The following is a 20,630-nucleotide window of genomic DNA, read 5'->3' as shown; positions in this document are numbered from 1 at the left end:
CCATTTCTGCCTTTCCCCCCATAAAGGATGTCAGACTTACAAAATATTGTTGCTATTGTTGTGTACCTTCAAGTCATTTCCAACTAGTAGAAACCTTAAAGCGAACCTGTCATGGGGTTTTCTTGGCAAGATTTGTTCAGAGGTTTGTCACTGCCTTCCTCTGAGGCTGAGAGGATGTGACTTGCCCAAGGCCACCCAGTTGGTTTTATGGCCAAGCAGGGAATCAAACCCAGTCTCTAGAGTTGCAGTCCAATACTCATACCTCTATGCTATTCTGGCTCTCCTACACAATATTATAACCAGCACAAATTAAAAACATGCTAAACAATACATGCTTGTTTGTCTATTGTGTGCCTTCAAGTCATTTCTGGCTTGTGGCAACCCTAAAACAACTCTATCATGGGGTTTTCGTGCCAAGATTTGTTCAGGGGGGTTTCGCTTTGCCTTCCTGTGAGGCTGAGAGAGTATGACTTGCTCAGGGTTACCCAGTGGGTTTCCATGGCTGAGTAGGGCTTTGAACCATGGTCTCCAGTCATAATTCCATGCTCAAACCACAACACCACACTGACTCTTTCATTCTTGTAGGCTCTCTATACAACCAAGGACACCCTTATCATTATGTTTGTTTACCTGGCAATGGCTTCAACTACCTTTCTTTGCCTGACTGGATAACAGATATTCTGTCTCTTATGAAGATCCTCCTCACACAAAGGAAGTTCTTTTCCTCTAAAAATCACTTTCCACATGAAGAAAGCAACAGAACCAGGGGAGAGAGGCAAATCTGTTGTTCCTCATCACTTGTTTAAGACTGTAATGGATACATAGGGCTTACTTGATGGGGAAATGTACAAATTGGTTAGGATTATATGTGTCCCCATCCATTTTCTTGTGGCCTCATTGCACACCACCCAAAGGACTTTCCTAAACTGGAATTCATATTCCTTGGGTTGAAAAATTTGTCTCAACTCAGGCATTTAGGATTCTGGTGAAAATCTACTCCCGGTATTCTTTTTTCTAAGAGCATTCTTTTGTCAGGTAAAGAAAAGTAGTTGAAGTCATTACCAGGTAAACAAAGATAATGATAAGGAAGTCCTTGGCTGCATCTACACTGTAGAAATAATGCAGTTTCATATCACTTTAACTGCTGTGGCTCCATCTTAAAAAAACCTGGGATTGGTAGTTTTATGAGGCACTAGCACTCTTTGGCAGAGAATGTTAAAGACCTTGTAAAACCACAGATCCCAGGATTATATAGGATGGAGCTACAGCACTTAAAATGGTGTCAAACTGCATTATTTCTATCGTGAAAATGCACCTTTTAATAGACATTGAAAAAATTGGAACAGTATAATACTCTGCCTCCCACCTCTCAAATTATCAGCTGCCAGGCATAAGCTTTGGATGCACTCTTTTTGGAATCCCTGAAGACAGTTTTAAAGTTGTACTGTAAGTAATATTTTGCATGTGTATAAGTTTATTTGGGTTGATAAATATTTTTAAATTTGAGATTTTTTTACATGCAAATTGATAAATAAATAAATAATAATAAAGTTTTTATTTTTATCCCGCTCCTTCCTGCGATCAGGGCGGCTTAAACCAAGGTTAAAAACAGCAATACAAAAACATTATAAAATACAAACATATCACATCAATAAAAATAACAGGCAAAAAAGCCCCATAGCCCAACCTCTTGGCCACGGAAGAGGAGGGAGGCCCACAGGAACTTAATCGGGGAATGCCTGTTGGAACAGGAAGGTTTTCAGGTCCTTCCTGAATTGGGCCAGGGTGGTAGTTGAGCGGAGCTCAGTGGGCAGCACATTCCAAAGGGCTGGGGCAGCTGTGGAAAATGTCCTCCGTGTAGTGGAGGATAATCTAGCCCCAGGCACCTTCAGTAGATGCTGCCCAGACGTTCTGAGGGTGCGAGGCGGAATATACGGGGAGAGGCGGTCCTTCAGGAAACCTGGGCCCAAGCCATTTAGGGCTTTATAGGTGATTACCAACGCCTTATATTGAGCCCGGAAGCGAATGGGCAGCCAATGGAGATCTTTCAACACCGGTGTTATATGGCTGGCCCTGGAAACGCCAGTGACCAGCCTGGCTGCCATGTTCTGCACCATTTGAAGCTTCCGGGTTTGGTATAAGGGTTGCCCCATGTAGAGTACATTGCAGAAATCCAATCTCGAGGTTACCAGAGCATGTACAACAGTTTCTAGGTCCCTCTGGGCCAGGTATGGACGCAGCTGGCGAATAAGCCGAAGCTGATGACATGTGCTCTTGACCGTCGCATTCACCTGAGCAGTCAGGTGAAGCAACGAATCAAGAAGCACTCCCAAGCTGCGTACGGAGTCCTTCACAGGGACGTGACCCCATTCAGGACAGGTGGAACCACCGCCATTCCTGGACCAGGGGAACCTATCACAAGTACCTCCGTTTTCTCTGGATTCAGCTTGAGTCGGTTTTTCCTCATCCAGCCCATTACTGACTCTAGACAGGCCTCGAGAGGAGAGACGCCATCCTTGGTCACTGCATCAGTCGGAGACATAGAGAAAATGATTTGGGTGTCATCAGCGTACTGATAACCCCGCGCCCCATGTCTCCGGATGATCTCTCCCAGCAGTTTCATGTAAATGTTAAAGAGCATGGGAGACAGAATGGCCCCTTGAGGGACCCCGGTTTTAAGGGGCCTCTCGTTGGAGCACACGTCTCCCAGCTGCACCATCTGGGACCTCCCGGAGAGGTAGGACCGGAACCACTGGAGCGCAGTGCCCCCGATTCCCACCTCTGCCAGGCGCCCCAGAAGGATACCATGGTCTATGGTATTGAAAGCCGCTGAGATGTCCAAGAGCACCAACAGGGACACGCTTCCCCTGTCGATGCCCAGACGGAGATCATCGACCAAGGCGACCATGGCCGTCTCAACCCCGTGACCTGCCCGGAAGCCAGTTTGAAATGGATCCAGATAATCAGTTTCATCCAAGACCGTCTGAAGCTGGATCGCAACCGCCCTCTCGATCACCTTACCCAAGAATGGCAGCAGTGAAACTGGCCGATAATTATTGTGTACCAGGGGGTCGAGGGAGGGCTTTTTTAATATAGGTTTTACAATGGCCAATTTTAATTCTGATGGAAATTGCCCTTCCCTCAAAGATGTATTAATGATCCGGCGTAACAGTAAAGTTACCGCCGGTCCCCCCTGGGCCGCTAGCCACGAGGGACAGGGATCGAGAGAGCAGGTTGTCTTCCGAACACTTCTGACGATCTTGTCCACGTCCTCGGTACTCACCGACTCAAACCGATCCAGTTTAATAAAGTCCACGGAGGCTCTGGATACCTCTACTCTAGGTTCTGCTCGAATGTCAGCATTAAGACCTTCGCTTATATGAGAGGTTTTATCCGCAAAAAAGTCATTAAATTGGTCACAGCAGGCCTTAGAAGGTTCAAGGATCTGGTTCAGGGCAGGAGGGAGCTGAGTTAGCTCCCTAACCACTCTGAGCAACTCTGCTGGATGTGACTCTGCGGACGCAATACGAGCACCATAGAATGAATTCTTTGCTGCTCGTATTGCCTCTCCGTAGTCCTTTAACAGTTGGGCTAGGAGAGCCTTGTCGTCTAAGCAAAGGTGTTTCCGCCAACGGTACTCTAGCCATCGCAGTTCCCGCTTCCTTGCCCGGAGATCTTCCGTATACCAGGGCTTACATTTGGAAGCAGGCCTGAGAGGGCGCTTGGGTGCGATGCTGTGTATAGCCCTAGAAAGACCGGTATTCCAGATACCGGTGAGGGCATCAACAGAGTCGCTGTCACTTCCAACCATGTGTCCCTCTAAAGCTTCTTGGAACCTTATAGGTTCCATCAGCCTTCGAGGGTGGACCATCCTAATAGGTCCACCACCCCTGGGGGAGATCTGGGTAGAGACCTTGATTTTCACCTCTACCAGGAAGTGATCCGTCCATGACAAGGGGGAAACACTAACTATTTCCGCCCACGGATTTTCCACCTCCGAACAGAAGACCAAATTGAGAGTATTACCTGCACAATGCGTAGGACCCTGTATCAGCTGGGACAGGCCCATGGCCGTCATGGTTTCCATGAATTCCCGAGCCGCACCGGATGGAACGTAGCTGGCCGTGAGGGAGATATTGAAGTCACCCAGGATAAGTAGCCTGGGCGTCTCCAACATCAGTTCAGCGACCAGCTGTGTCAGCTCGTTAAGGGAGTCCGCTAATGCACGGGGTGGCCGATACACCAGCAGAATCCCTAGATTGTCCCTAGCATTTAGGGTCAGGTAAATACACTTGATATAGGACGTCTGTCGGATGTGGTTCCTGGTGAGGGACACGGTGTTCCTATGTATCAAGGCCACACACACACACCCCGCCCACCTAACCTGCGCTGGTCCTTCACCGAGAACCCAGCAGGCAGGGCCTGAGCCCACACAGCGTCTCCTTCAGGCCCAAGCCAGGTCTCGGTAATGCAAGCCAGATCACACTTTTGATCCTCCAGCATATCGTGGAGGATGTGGGTCTTGTTGTTTACTGATCTGGCATTGCACAGGAGCAGCGACAGGGTTTGTGGCACGGTTGGAGCGACCCTCAGGTCCCTAAGGTTGGGAGGGGGACAGGAAAGAGAGATAGATATGATGCATCGATCTCTCCTTCCCCTGGAACGCAAGGAGCCCTGGTGGCGCAGTGGTTAAATGCCTGTACTGCAGCCATTCACTCGAAACCATAAGGTTGCGAGTTCAAGACCAGCAAAAGGGCCCAAGCTCAACTCAGGCTTGCATCCTTCCGAGGTCGCTAAAATGAGTACCCAGACTGTTGGGGGCAAATTAGCTTACTTGCAAATTAGCTTACTTGCTGTTCACCGCTATGATCTTTGGAATAGCGGTATATAAAAAAAAAAGAAGTCCCTTCTCCCATAAAACATGTATGTATAGAAAATTGATATTGCACTTCGTAACTTGTCTCCTGTTACAATTTTTGTTGTGTATATATTATTCTTTATATTTCTTTTATCTTTTAATTGCCCCTGAAGAAGGCCATTAAATAGTTCTAGGTCTAGGTTTTTAAGAATAAAACTATTTTTCCCAACACCCTGACACCTTGGTCCAAAACACACTGCAGAAATAATCCAGTTTGAGACTGCTTTAACTGCTGTGGCTCAATGCTATGGAATTCTGGGAACTGGACTGGAGTTTCTCTGTCAGAGATCTCTGGTGCCACAATAAACTACAACTCCTAGGATTCCTTAGCACTGAGCCAGGGCAGGTAATGTGGTCTGAAACTGGATTATTTCTGCAGTGTGTTTTGGACCTTTGTCTCTTATTTATTCTACCTCTCAGGCAGAGATTGTAATAATATATTTATCTCTTGCTAAGAACACTGTGCATGCATACATGTATGTGCATATATGCTATGTTATGATATTTCCATTGGCCAAAATTCTTTTGATTAATCCCAACTAGAATAGACCCATTCCAACTGATTCAATGGATCTACTCAAGTCAGGACTAACAATACGATTTATTCCTTTTCACTTTCATGATCCCAATGTGACATCCTCTTTTATCAATTACAGACAGCACTGTGACTTAGAGGTCCTTTTTCATATCCTTCATCTTTGCAGATGTTGGGAAATGTGAGAGATAGTTCTGGATTGCTCTAATATTGTAATCAAGATGGCAGTGCAGAAGCCGAACAGCAACCAGTTCCATGCCCACCCACTCCCTAATGGGTCTATCAGAGAAAAGAAATAAAACAAGCTTAGTCTTTTTAATAAAACATATAATGTGGCTTTACTTACAAATGGCTTGTTCATGGTCAAACACAGGTTTTATGGAGGAGAGGAACATAAAAATGCTGCAGATTAGAGTGTGTGTGTGGAAGTCAGCAAACATGAAATCTAGCAATTAGTACAGGCATACAAAGGTTGCTGATTCTAACTGTAGTCACATCTTATTTTAAGCAATTAATCATTTTAAAAATGCCCTATTTGTTCTTCTACTTACCCACTGAATTCTGCCAGTTCCAGAATAGTCTATTTTCATGAAAAGTTCTTCTAATTGTTCATCACTCTGTTGAGGAAAAAGACATAATAAAATTTTATACAACCTCCCACTATGATTTCATATAGAGTATCTTTTCTCAGTGCCAACATCTAGAGGGGAGTTTGTGAATTAAAGAATATGGAGGCAGCATTGAAGATCAATGTCTAATTGGGCAGGAGGTGGGTGGGAGAAAAATGGGGGAGAAGACCAAACAGGAAGAACATCTAGAACTTGGAAACATTAGTGTTAAAACAAGTACTTTAATATTAAATTATTACAGAAAATCAATGTGGGGAGTTATATTTACAAAATTAATCCTTTAATCAAATTGATAGTTCAGTTCATTAATGGTTCAATTCATTTAAAAAATCAACATTGTTAGAAACAGTCAATCATAAATTGCTCAGAATAATGTTTCTGGAAAAGAACAAATTTTAAATTGTTGAAAATTTTAATAGATTAAAGGTCACAAATTAATTTAAATTAACTGCTTCCAAATCTGGCACTACTATCCAACCCTTCCGTCTATAACCCAAGTATTAGCTACTGTTTTATAACTTTTAAGTTGTGGTTTGCTTACTGCATTATGCAATCCCATACATTTCTTTAACATGTGCTTGAAGTTTTCCAGATCCAAAGATTTATGTCCATTATTTTCTAATTCCTGGAAGCAGACAAAGCAAGAAGGAGAAAATGATGTACTTCAGTAAGGGAGACTTGGTGAGGCTCTATATTTCAAAGTACAATCCCATTTGTGGGTATGAGTTCTTTTGCCTGAATAGTTCTAAGATGTGTATGCTAAGATAAATATATATTTGAAATCTGAGTCTGTTCTACAACAGTCATACAGTATTTGAAGAGCTGTTCAGTCCACATTTGACTTAAAGAGAAGCAAGGATCCCTGGAAAAAAAAGGGGAGGGGTAAATTTCTGGCAAAATTGGACCACCAAGATTCATGTGTACTTGTCCCTCTTTAGGCATTATCATCAGAAATGCACTTAATCATCCAACACTAAAAAATATTAGGGCAGTAACTGTCATAAATCCTCCCAAGAATAATAAAGGTTGCTTGCTGTCTAACCTGTGTACTTACTGGGCAACAGTATGGTGTAGTGGTTTGAGCACTGACTTTGGAAACCAGGGTTCAAAGTCCTGCTCAGCCATGGAAACCCACTGAATGATCTTGGGTAAGTCACACACTCTCGACCTCGGAAGAAGGCAAAGACAAACCACCTCTGAACAAATCTTGACAAGAAAACCCCATCATAGGATTATCTTAGGGTTGCCATAAGTCAGAAATGACTTCAAGGCACACAACTGCAAGGTACTCTAAACACATGGAAGGCATTTCTACATAGATGTGCTTATAAGAGTCTCCATATTTAAGGATGTTCTAATTATAATGGATAAGAATAATATTTAACATGACATTAATATGAGTGCCTTCTTTTAGCATTTATTTCTCTCAAATACAAAAGAATTTTGAGAAGTAAACCTAACTGCACAATTAACAAATTGAAGATAATTTCTCATGTAACGGGTATGAAAAAATGTTTCTTTCTAATCAAAAAGTTCCCTTAGGTTACATTTCCTTTTGCTGAAACAACATAGAGTCATATATAGGAGATTTCATTAGGACGGTAATACCTGAAAAGCTGAGTATATCTTCTGAAGCTGTTCAAGAGTTACTTGCTGTTCAATCTTTCAACAACAAAAAAACAACAACAACAAAAGTAAAATGGAATAGTTAAAATATCATAATTTTAAAACTCTGAGACACCTGAGGTCTGAAGAGCCCCTTCCACTGACTCCAACATTTCCCAACTCAGTTTCTTTCAGCGTAATTGCTTCCTCCACTGCATTTTACAAGGGAGCGTCCACTTCGCTGTATCTGGCGCCAAGGCCTAATACCTACAATAAATTTGTCCAATTCTGTCTAAAAGTAACCAAAGCAAATTGGAGAAAGTGCAGACATAAAAGACAGGGACAAACACAAATTGAAGGGATGAATGAAAATGGATATAAAAGTCTAGCATTTTGAAAAATATTCTTCTATCCAGACTAAGTAGGAATTTCAGATGGGTCTTTCTTATAGACACATAAATGGAACCCTGTTTATACAGAAATCAGCTGGGATTAGGAAGGAGCATTGCAGAGAACACCTGCATCTATTAAATTTTATGATATGAAATTTCGTCAATTATTTACTGAAATTTGCAAATTTCTGCATGTGTAGGAGAGAAAAAAAGTTAGGTTTTAAAATGGTGACTGTTGTAGAAAGCTGAACTACCATATTTTATGATCCTTATTTGCAAATATTTGGGACAATTATGTACAAGAAGGATGGGAATCATGTGGCCTCCTGATTGCAAATCCCAGCATTCTTCACCATTGACTATGTTGGCCAGGACTGATGAATTTCCAGTCCAGGAATATCTGGAGGTCCATATGATTTCTTAGGGGCCATTCAGACTACCTTTTAACCCGGTTCAGGATTCGAAATTTGCATGTGAAGTTCATATTGGACCCGATTCTGTCACAATCCATGTCAAGGCTTGCACAAGGAAATGCCCCTTACCGCGGGTTATCAGGAATCGGGCTAAAATCCGTCTTTTCCCAAAAGACCCAGGTTCTGCAAAATATGAACTTGCCCTCGATCACGATCGGGGCAAATTCAGGAAGGGATTAGGGTCGGAGGGCGGGCAGAGGTCAGAGCATTCCCTCCCCTCATCCGAGGGGAGGGGGAGGAATAGGAGGAGGAGGAAAGAGCTGAAGGACTGGAGGTTGAGAGGAGGCAAAAGGGGAAATCAGGGTGACTTTTGGGCTGCAAAGGGCTGTAAGAGGGAGGGCAGGGAGGAGTGGAGAAAGTGATGGAGGAGGAGGAGGAGGAGCCGTGGGAAGAAGGGAACCATGGAGGGCATTCTCTAACGGAGCAGGAGGAGGAGGATGAAGGAGCCAGGGCAGCTTAGGAGGGGAGGGTCGTAAGGAAAGAGGAGGAGGAGGATTGCCCATGAAAATACGGTTGTGGAGCTAAGCCAGGGGATGTAAGGAAATCCAGCTGCAGCAGAAGGAGCCTCTTTTATTTCTGACAATTTATGCGCATGATTTTTTGGGTTACATGTCTGTGTGCTTGCTTGTGCTACTGTGCTACTTTCATTTCCTCTTGCTCCTAGATTATTATTATTATTATTATTATTATTAGTGTTATATGTGGATGCTACAGTCAGAATGCCTGCGCTGCATTTCCCTTTTATTTCCAATTGATTCCATGGGTCAGTTGGAACTGACAGGTCACTCTCTCTCAGCCTCAGTGGAAGGCAATGGCAAAGCTCCTCTGAAGAGAAGGTAGCAGGAGGAAAGGGGTCAGTTCAGTTCAGGTCACAGGCAGGGCATGAACAGAGCTCCCATCAGGCACCTTCCCCCCCTTTTTTATTAAAAAAAAATTTTTTTGACAAAATATGTGCATGTTTTCTTTTTCTTGAGGCAGATATATATAGATAGAACATGGCCAGCTTCTTGTTCATTTTCCCTTCTATTTGCTGGCTTCCAGCAAAGGGGAAATGTTGCAAAGGGCTAGACTTTTTTTCCTTTGCGAATCAGTGCTATAATTCGAATGTTACATATGTTGCTCTTGTAAATTAGGCAATTGGCAAAATGATACATGCTTTTGCTACTGTCTCTTCAGGCCTAGCCCTGAATTGCTTTTAAAAGCAAAAAAGAATGCATGGCAATCGCATCCTTTTCTGGCATTTTCGAAGTGAGGAATTTATTATTATTATTATTACTATTATTATTATTATTACATGTGTAAGAGGCATTCTGGGGTGGCAAGGAGTGGGGGATACAGGATGCATTAACTTGCATTTTGGGGGTGAAAATGGGGCCAGGGGCAGATCATAACCTGCACTGACCCAAATGCCCACACATACACACACACACAAACACACAAGAGATTTTAAATTTTGACAAAATGTGCGCACTTTGGGGCATTTTGTGAATGGCTTTTTAAAAAAAGGAGGGGGGAGGACACTTCCGATGCCCCTGCAAACGTTACCTATGACGATCGCTTGATTGACAGCAGGTGCCTTCAAGTTAAACCCGATAAGGCATTTGGGTTAAAATGCCCCTCAAATCTAGTGGGCACTTCCTAACGGAGAGATTCGGGGGAGGGGCATCCGGATCTACCCAGTTCCACCCACATTAATTGGGCCAGTGAGAATGGGGCCTTAATGTCCAAGCATCTATGTTCCTGTTTTTTATATAGCTCCAAGACCATTTTGGCTAGCATTCCATAGCAATTACCATATATATTCAACTATAAGTAAACCTCAGGTGTAAGTCAAGGACAGGTTTTGGGGCCAAAATTATAGATTTTGATATGACCTGTGGATATGTCGAGGGTAAAGCCTAGGGACACATAACAAAAGATGTAAAGGATGAAGCAAAGGAAAGCAATGCCAAATAACTTAGAAAATTCCAGAAGATATAACTGTTTCTGCTCACACTAAAGATTGGATGGATGAGAGAATAGAAGAGAATCAGTGCTTTCAGGACAGATCATGCTCTTGCCTTTCACCAGATAATTGTTTCCTTTTTATATGAGTTAAAATACAGAACTTACATTGACCCATGGATAAGTCTATCCAGATTTTTGGGGTCAATTTTTTTACTAAAGTTTCTAGACTTATACATTAATATACACAGTACAATACATGCTATAGTTCAAACTATTCTATCTTCTGGAATAGAAATCAAGCACTATCTATTTTAATCTAACTATTTTGAGAGGAAAAAAGCTTTGAAGTAGATATGCTTCCTACAGGATTGGTCTAAGTGGTATTTTTCTCCTTGAAGTGAAAAGGCAAGATGTCACTGACCCTGCCGTCTGCGTGTAAAAGCTGCCCAGGCTGTCAATTCAATCTTATTTCAGTGCTAGCTGTGCCTTGCACACCTGAGAATAACAGGGTAGCTTAGGGGGTGCTGGGCAAACTGTGCTGAACATATATAGCAGTATCTTCCAAGTTCCAACACCTCACTGCTGTTCTCCATCCCATAACATCTGCTCATTTAAGCAACTGTCTCACTGTACCTATTAGTATGACCAGCCCTGTCTCCACAACTTCTTTTAAAAACCTGTCAGAACCCAGCAAAAGACTCTACTATACCTTTCCTTTCCACTGACTTCTGGAGGAATCAGCACGATGATGCCCACTTCCACTCCCTAATATGTTTTCCATGAATCCAATGGAATGACTCCTCTGTTGCCCTTTCAGCATCTCCTTCATGAGCCATTCTGGAAGCTGGGGTACCTCCTCCTGATCTTCTGAAAAGCCGTCGGCAGAAACTGGAGATGCGGCTTGCAGCCTGTGGCCTCCTAATGAAGTCTGAGCCCTTCGAAACAAAGGGTCTGTTGTTGCTGCCGATTCTCTCAGCTCATTCAGAATGCTGTCAGAGCACAAAGACCAGAAGGTAGCCATAAGGTGATTGTTGCTCTTGTTCATTAATTATTAGTTGCTGGTGAGAGTAACAGCATCAAGAGAAGCAATGCCAGCTTGGTATCCAACTGGGGTCAGACCTTATTTGACAAGGACCAGTGATAGCAGGATTTTCCCCCCAATCATAGTCCACATAGTTTTCAGTTCCTGAGTTATAAACCAGGGAGAAACTGAGACATTTAAAAGTGCTCATATTCTCCAAGGAACTACATGGGAGCATCACAAAAAGTACATTAGAGGAGGACATTTTCTGTATTAGACTATAATAAGGGTCTTTGCTTGGCTGCGATTTGCAGAAAGGGCTGCACCAGTAACTTCTGCTTAGTGTCATTTTCAGTACCATATGCTAGAGAATGTTACATATGCACATATTTCGGTGAAACAAAGTAGATGAACCTGAACAGGTAGTCCCTTGCTTTCCCTCACTCCAAAGAAGTAATTATTTGTGCTACCTGTTTAGAGATCCTACATCATAACAACAACAACAACAACACAATAAATGAGAGAGATGGGGAATAAGGAAACAATGTGATTGTATGCAGTCCATTTGCTTGAGGATGGAAGGAAGCAGATATCCTCTTCTCCATCTGAGTAATAGGTAGTCAGAATCTGGTGCCTAGAAAATGTTTTGGAATTATCTTACAGCAAGACAAAGCAGGGTGGGTTTTTAAAATATTTTGTTATGATATCTCAGACTCCCCTAGTGTTACAACAAGGGGCTTTTGCTGCTCCACACCATCCGGCATCTTCTATCTGAGGCAACTACTTTGTTCTGCCTAATGTTAGTTCCAACACCGGCTTCCTCAATGCCACTTGATTTTACCAATCTCTATGCATTGCACAAGAAAGTCAGCCTCTGAAGGGAGGAGCGTTGCAAGACAAAATCTGCCTCTGAAGAGGGGGGGACGACAATTCTCCAGGTTTTCAGCACATTTCAAACTGGTTTCTAAATCACTTGGAAATAGGTTTGCCAGATCTCAGGGACTGGTTTTCATATGCCATGTTTAGGCAGGAGATGTATGTTCAAATTCTCCAGTTTTGGGCAGTTCAACTCCAAGCAAGAGGGATGGGGCATATGCAGATCTCCAGTTTATTAGTAGATCAGCAACATGCTAAAATTAGCAAGGCTTCATTCATGTATTGCTGCAATTTAAAGACTCTCCAGGGCAAGCTTCCTCCCTCCCTCTCAGTCCTTGGAATGCCAGGGCTCACACTAATTTGCATCCACTTTCTGGCTAGAGGCAAGTAGGCTAGATTAAATGTTCATTATTCCTTTCCCTAAATAAGTAAGAAAGTGTAATTCTCTCATTTAACTTTGATCTGGGAGTGACCCTTTTAGCAAAGGTTTATCTGTTAATTTTCAAACAGGGAAATATGTTCTCTTTTTCCATCCTTATATATGCATCTATTTGAATGACAACTTGTGAGCAACTGTGGTTATGACTTAATGCTTAATAACATCAGCAGGAACCAGTCCTACATCTTAGGGTTTGGCCTGGAAATCTCAGGATTTGTTATAATCCTGAACTGCTTACCGTACTTGGGGATCTATACAAGTAGAGTAGCCCCCACTCTATTGCAATTTTTCACCCTCCAACACATGGGTGGGGCTGAGCCCGGAAATTACTTTTTGGACTCCAGATGACAGATTTCTCCTGCTAGTACATCTAGGGGTATGGTTGTTGAGGGATTCTGAGTGGAGATACAATTCAAGGCTAGTAAACGTCTTGCCCATTTCATGTTGGAAGCACTTTATCATCTGAATAGGGATAGAAAATAAAAGAACCAAAATCTAGCCTGATGTGGCTGGGTAACCTGGGCTGGTCCACAATATACAGGCTTTTTTGTACATATGAATTTGTTATTTTAGCAATACAATGGGCTCTTGGTATCTGCTACTGTTTGATTCCAGGATCCCATGTGAATACCAAAATCCATGGATGCTTAAGTCCCATTAAAATACAGTGGCATAGTCAAATGGTGTCCCTTATATAAAATGGAAAAATCAAGGTTTGTTATTGGGATTTTATATTTTTGAATGTTTTCAATCCATGAATGCTTGAAACCATGGATAAAAAAATCTGTGGATATGGAGGGCTGACTGCGATGGCATAGATATTGAAAAATCCAATAGAGATCAATACCAAACAAACATACACACACACCTTAATGTATGAACTCCTCATTAGTCCTTTAGTTTCATTGAGGCTAAGAGCCTGATCCTATGTAGTTTTACTGCATTACTTGAAAAACATGCAAAATTATAATGGAAATATTGGAAGATTCCGGAAGTAGGTGGGAAAGAGAAGGAAGCAAATTACATCTTTTGCCTTTGTATTGGACCCTTAGTTGGGACCTTTATCGAGCAATTACACTGAACCATTTATAATCCAGCTCTAAGAATGTTGATAGTAGCACATTCATTCATTCCTTACCTTCTGTATACTTCTTAGAAACACAAGACAGTTTTCTGGCTGAAGACCAGAACAAAACCAAACAGATTTTGTACGTGGAAGCTTTGGTTGCTGTTTGCATTTTGTGTTTACAGTTAAATGTTGCTGGGCTACTGTTAAGACTCTGGACTAACTAACTCAAGTGTATGTGCTGTAAAATGATGTTCCATAATATTTCTATAGGGAAAGTTATTATTCAGATATGCTGAAGGGTAAAGAAGCTCATATAACACTGTTCCCCATCTTGGTATGTTTCAGGCCTTTGTATGTGTCGGTGCTTAGTATCTTCTGCATGATAATACAGTCAGCCCTTTGTACCTACTGATTCTTTATCCATAGAGTCAACCATTCATGGTGTAAAAATATTTTTTAAAGTAATCCAAAAAGCAAACTTTGATTTTGCCATTTTATATAAGGGATGCTACTTTACTATGCCATTATATACAATGGGACTTGAACAACCACGGATTTTGCTATCCACGGAGGGTCTTGGAACCAAACGCCGGTGGGCCTACTCTATACAAGTTGTAGAATATCTTTAGCCTGCTTAAAATGATAAAAGCTGTGTAAAGTGACAAAGGGCAGCATGGGTACATCTATATTCCCACTATTTGCCCACCTCACAAATAATCCTGGAATTTAATTTTTCTAATGGAGGTGAAGATCTTGAGTTAGAGAACCTGTTGACCTCTTACAGAAGACCAATTTCCTGGGCTTTAAACCAAGGTTGGTGGTAACATTATGCAGGTGTTCATATAAGCAGAAAAATGGAGATGGCTTTGACCCTGAGATCAAAATGAATTTGCAGTGATTCTCAAACTTTGGTCCTCCAGATGCTTTGAACTTCAGCTCCCAGAATTCCTGACTGTTGGCTAAGCTTCTTAGCACTTCTGGGAGTTGAAGTTCAGAACACCTGGAGAACCAAACTTGGGAACCATCATGCTAGAGGAACAGCTGGGTTTCCTTAGGAATGCTTCAAAACTTAGTATATAATTCAAGCCAAAAGGAACAGGTGAACACCAAGGTGCTTTAAAAAAAAGTGAAGCTGTTGCTATTTGTCAAGTGATGACTTGGATCAATTCAGTTGGAGGACTTGCTGTTATTGGGACAGTGAATCTTCTTTGACCCAATGTGCTGGGTCTGATTTGGAGACAGAAACCTGGAAAGCTCCTTTAAAATCTGGTGTAAACCCTAAAACAGACTGACTGCACCACTGAATCGTCCCTTCCAGGAAATAATTAATTTCACACTGTATAAATCTAATCATTGCAAGGGATTGCTAGCATGACTATTATAACACTAAAAACGTACAGTTCAGTTTCTTTGTGACGGGTAATTTAAGATTCCTAAGGCTTCAGTCATTTTAAGGAAACAAAAAAATATTTAAATATAAAAATATCAAAGCCAAGCCTTTGCAATTGCCTCAGCAAAGCACTGCTTTTTTAATTCTTAAATTTCTCTGAACTTTCCCTGAACCAGCTTTAACTTTTGCCTGTCTTTCTCTCCCTATCAAACCATGTAAAGATTGTCTCCCTTGGCAGCCAATACTCAGTGGATGAAACTAATTATAACCCACAGCACATCCCCAACCAAGCAAAGCAGGCTGAACAAACAAAACAATGTGTTTTTCACAGAAAGAACATCCACAAGTGAAGTATACTTGCTGAGAAGACAGAAGTGTGACAGAATATATGTGCTAAGCAAAGAAACTGAACTTCCTGGCATAGAAAATTACCATTTATTAGAAGAAGAAAATAGCCACTTTGGTTCCTTGACAACAGGTAATAGCTTTCAAACAATACTGATCAGCAGGCAATCTTGGCCTCATGCAGCAAGTAAATTCCTTTTATTATTATTATTATTTTTAAAGCCAGCAACGTATCTGTGTTTATTTTCAAAGAGAGTGGGAAAAATTCCTGCTCGTGTTTCATTTCCTCCCTGCTTACCTGCTAATCGTGGATGTTTCTAACTTTCCTGAAGCAGAAATTGGTCGTACTTTTCTCTTCAGTGGCATAATGATACCAATGATACCACTCCAGTTCCAGCTATTGAATTCTGCTGTGCATTTCTTCTGTTTTCTGGTCCCTTAGATGGCAGCTTGTGACCACTTGGCTCAGAGGAAAGGAGAAGGTTGGCTAAGTCCAAAGTGAGCAGTAGCTCCAATTACTGCATTCTTTGCACCTCCCTCAAGTCCCAGAGCAAACACATGGGAAGGAAACTGTAGCAGGTGCAGCATCCTCAGGTTCCTCACAAGGATCAGTGTCAATTAAAGTTACTGGGGGAAATCGATGAAGGCTGCTATTTATGGGGAACACACTGCATCAATTTTGCAAGAACACATACACACCTCAGTATTTATTTATTTATAGTATTTATACCTCACTCTTCAGCCACAAAGGCTCTCACAGCGGCTTACAATTATTATTAATTATTATTATTAAGTATTAAACGTAAGCCTGGTAGATGTTCTTGAAACACAGTGGTAGAATTCAAAGCTACAGCTGTGTTAGTCTGTAGAATCAGTATGTAGAGAGATCTTGTAGCACATTTGAGACTAACTGAAAGAAAGAAATTGGCAGCATGAGTTTTCATAGACTTCAGTCTACTTCCTCAGATGCATTTGGAAGTAGGCTGATGTCTATGAAAGCTCATGCTGCCAATTTCTTTCTTTCTTTCTTTTGGGGGGGGGGTTAGTCTCAAATGTGCTACAAGATCTTTCTACATATTTAAAACACAGTGTTTTGTTTCTATTTTTTGCACCATTCTGCCTAATCTCAGACATGCTTTCTCATAAGTACAGTCACATATAATAGGGCTTACTCCCAAGTATGTGTATATTGTTGTGTGTGCCTTCAAGCAACAGCAACAGCAAGATTCTGACCAGACTATTATACAGACAATTTTTTTTATCTTAAAATAACTCTGCTGTCTGCTATTTGTTTCCAAGTCTGAATTCAAGGTACTGGTGATGACATTCAAGGCCCTAAAGGGCTTGGCCTTCATACTTGAAAAAACTCATCTCCCAATATATGTCTGCCTGAGGAATTAAATCTTCCAGAAGGGCTCTCCTCTCTGTCCCACCAGTGAGTCAATGATAGGGTCAGAATGTTCTGGTAATGACTAATCTGTAGTTTTTGTGGGTTTTTCAGGCTATGTGGCCATGTTCCAGAAAAGTTTCTTCCTGGAAGAAACTTTTCTGGAACATGGCCACATAGCCCAAAAAACCCACAAAAAAACTATGGATGCCGGCCATGAAAGCCTTCGACTTTACAATGACTAATCTGCTTTTCCTTGAGATTCCTATGAGCTTAGTAACACTGCAGGTTCTAACTTTCCCCCCGATTCAGAATATTTTTCCTTTATTGTGGCTCTACCATATTTTGGCCCATCTCTGACCTTCTCCTTCAGCTGCCACTACAAGAAAAGTAGGCACTACCGTCCTGTTAAAAATGATGCCTGCCTGTGACTTATTATGTAGTAATATTAAAAGTATGTGGCTTTGCTTGAGTTCAAACCTGCTATGCAATTTCCACGTCAGTAATGGTTTTTCAACCCAGAAGTCCTTCGTTCAGCACCAGCTTCAGATGGGTAGGGTTTGAAATCCCTTAGTCCTTGCCATTGCCCTTTCTCTTTCTCTCTGTTCTTTCCCCTTTCTCAGCCAAACTCTTTTTCCTCCTTGCCAGTATTGCTCTTTTTTCTAGTATACCACTACCCTACTGCTCATTCAGACTTCCATGCTCCTAACTCTCTTTTTTCGCCTTTTCATCACACACGAGAACAATTTCTTTTAGAGTAATCTGCACAATCAAAGGCTTTACTATAAAGCATACTGTACATTGGTATTTCTTCTAAAATTCTTTGGTGCACTCCATTAGCCACCATATGGTTGCAATATGATCTCCAGCTTTTTTTCTAAGGAAGGATTATTTATTTATTTATTTATTTATTTATTTATGTATGGTATTTATATCCCGCCCTTCAGCCCTAAAGGCTATCATATTGTGAAGCATTTCTGACAGAGTATGTTACTGATTCTGCAAATAGCAAATAGAGATTATTATTTTATGTAACCTTTGTGAATCAATTTTATCTTATGTATACACATTTTAATAACATATACAGACCTTATATTAATAGTAACACATCCTTGCCCTATTGCTAGCTCTTGTAATATTCAGGATAATACAATATATATTGTCATTCGATGCAAGTTCATCATTTTGTATCTGAAAATAAACCAGCTAATACTGCCCACATTTAAAGCCTTTGCAATCAGTCATACTAAGAATTTATTATGTTTTATGTGTTTTGATGTTAGATATGTAGCTGTGAATTAACTCAAACATCAGTTCTAGCATGCACAGGATTGCCAGCTCAGTAAGATCTTCAATGTTACTTTTGATCATTTTGCTTAAATATTACTAGATTGCTTGCAGCTGAGTTTTGAATTGACATGTATTGGAAAACATCAACATGTGCAGTGGGAAGATCTGTAAAATAGGGCTCTATTTATAGTGAGATGTGGTCCCAAACAGAGTGATTCATAAAGCAGCAAACCTAGCTGCCCCACTTTTTTGTTTTTAATCAATTTTCTTCCTCTGGTTGTGTTTGCTGCGTATGTTGTTTCAAAGTTTCAAAACTGTTTTAATGTTTTAAAATGTAAATTACTTTCTGGGCCAAATGGCAACTAGAAATAAAAGTAGAAGTAAATAGTTCACATCTAATAAAGTACAAACTCCAGATCTACTTATGTCAGCTCAAATGCAAGTCTTGGAGTTTGATGAGGTGTTGCTTTTAACTGCCATCCAGTCAGTTGCGTTTATCACACTGAGGTTATTAGAGCTAAGATCAGGAGTGACTGCGGGTCGAACAATGCGAATTGACGTTATAACATGAGTGTTTTATCACACCTGGTTGTCCTTCCATTATCCTTCCGAACTGAGGGGGAATCGAATCCAAGGCAAGTCACGTGATATGAATTCAGGCAAAGTGGAGTGAGTGCATATTGTATTACCACACCGGTGCATACCATGCAGATTCAACGATTCAAATTGGGACCCTTGCGCATGCTCAGTGAGGCCCTGAAGGCATCCTGAACCTTTGCATTTTCGGGGTGAAGAAGGGAGCCTGGCTCCACTTTCACTTGAATGACAGCTGCACCTTTCTTCCTCCCTTCTATTTTCCCATCCCTGACAGCCAAATTCAAAGGGGTCCTCCGTGTCAGAGCCCCCATCCATTTCAGCCACATCAACATCTATCCTCTTGTCATTCTCCTCATCTATTTCATCTACATCTCTCCTTCCCTTTGTAACAGTTTCCTTCTGTTAGGTTGCATCCACACTGGGGAGCTAATCTGGTTTAACTCCACTTTAACTGTTCTGGTTCAGTGCTATGGAATTCTGGGAACTGTAGTGTCCTGAGACATTGAGCCTTCTCTGCCAGAGAGCTCTGGTGCCTCAGCAAACTAATAACGTAAATTATTATTAATATTAATATTATTTTAAAAATTATTATTATTATTATTATTATTGGAGTTGGAGTTTGTTGTGGGGTCCTTGGCTTGAGGCTATGGAATTCTGGGAGTTCCATCTCTCCCTCCAGCCTCCTGTTTCTTTCCCTTCACATCTGTCATCTGGATCTACCCTCCATCCCTAGCCTCACGTGAATGATAAGGAGTGTCACCTATCTCTAAATGCCCTCTGCTTTATCCGAATGTATCACCCACCGGCCAAATTATTGTTGTTGTTGTTATTATTATTTTGCAGTGGAATTATTATTATTATTATTATTAGTATTATTATTATTAAATTTCTTTCACTGCAAAATAGTGTAGAAACTGCAGTTCTACTTGGAAGTAAATCCTGCCTCCACCTTGGCCCCACTTTGGAGGACGTCCTTCCCTCCACACCCAAAGAGTCCTTTAGAAAATTTACTAACCCCTTTTCCCTTTCTCTCTCCCCCCATCTCCCCCTTCTTCACCAGCATGTCTCCTATCCATGTTAAAACGTGAATGCATTCATTCAGGGAGGAGCACCAGAAGCAAATGGAACAAAATTGCAGCACGGCATCATGGGAAATTTGCAACCCGGGGTTTTTGCGGTGGTGTACCAGAGCACAAGCAAAGTATCATTCCACACCAGACCAATTTGCTGTGAATTCGAAGCGAGCTTGAATGCGAATCCTGTCAACTCACTTATTGAGCGACCCCTCCAAAATGAGGAGCCTGTAAGGATTCAGTCTGGAAGCACTGCGTAAGTGCCACGGGAGGAGCTCCCACTGAAAGGAACCAGGTGTGAAAATACATTAACGTTATAACATGAATTTGCATCGCTCGATTTGCAATCACCCTGGATCTGAGCTAGAAAAACCCCGTTTGATAAACGCCAGTTTCAACTTCAACTTAATGAGAGATTTCCAAATCACCCTTTCATCAACAGCCCTGCTCAGGTCTTTTAAACTCAGGGCTTCCTTGGTTAGTCCCATATATATGGTGATCTTCTTGCTGGGGTGTGTGTGTGTGTACACATAGACACACATACATACATATGTGCTTAAGGTTAGTTCCGTACCTGTACATATGGTTCCATACTATTATTATTATTATTATTATTATTATTATTATTATTATTATTATTATTA

At 41.5% G+C, this 20,630-nt stretch overlaps 1 protein-coding gene across 2 annotated transcripts in view; it reads right to left on the bottom strand.

The window, feature by feature from the left end:
* The window catches only part of LOC121925378 (WD repeat-containing protein 49-like), a 63,044-nt gene extending 46,951 nt beyond the window's left edge, over nucleotides 1–16,093 (bottom strand). Inside the window, exons 1-5 of one of the 2 annotated variants that reach the window (XM_042457455.1) lie at nucleotides 15,938–16,093; nucleotides 11,209–11,488; nucleotides 7,691–7,744; nucleotides 6,624–6,707; nucleotides 6,005–6,070 (exon numbers count right to left, since the gene is read on the bottom strand). In XM_042457455.1, the coding sequence (XP_042313389.1) occupies nucleotides 6,005–6,070; nucleotides 6,624–6,707; nucleotides 7,691–7,744; nucleotides 11,209–11,488; nucleotides 15,938–16,005 (552 nt within the window). In that variant the 5' untranslated portion in view covers nucleotides 16,006–16,093. Of the gene's footprint in view, nucleotides 1–6,004; nucleotides 6,071–6,623; nucleotides 6,708–7,690; nucleotides 7,745–11,208; nucleotides 11,489–15,937 lie in introns of those variants that run through there. The other variant, XM_042457456.1, reaches the window with a different exon arrangement.
* Nucleotides 16,094–20,630: the final 4,537 nt, after the last annotated feature.

Source organism: Sceloporus undulatus, chromosome 3 (assembly GCF_019175285.1).
Source record: "Sceloporus undulatus isolate JIND9_A2432 ecotype Alabama chromosome 3, SceUnd_v1.1, whole genome shotgun sequence".
Lineage (NCBI taxonomy): Eukaryota > Metazoa > Chordata > Lepidosauria > Squamata > Phrynosomatidae > Sceloporus > Sceloporus undulatus.
The sequence above is the reverse complement of the archived record's forward strand: the minus strand, read 5'-3'. Positions and strand labels throughout refer to the sequence as shown.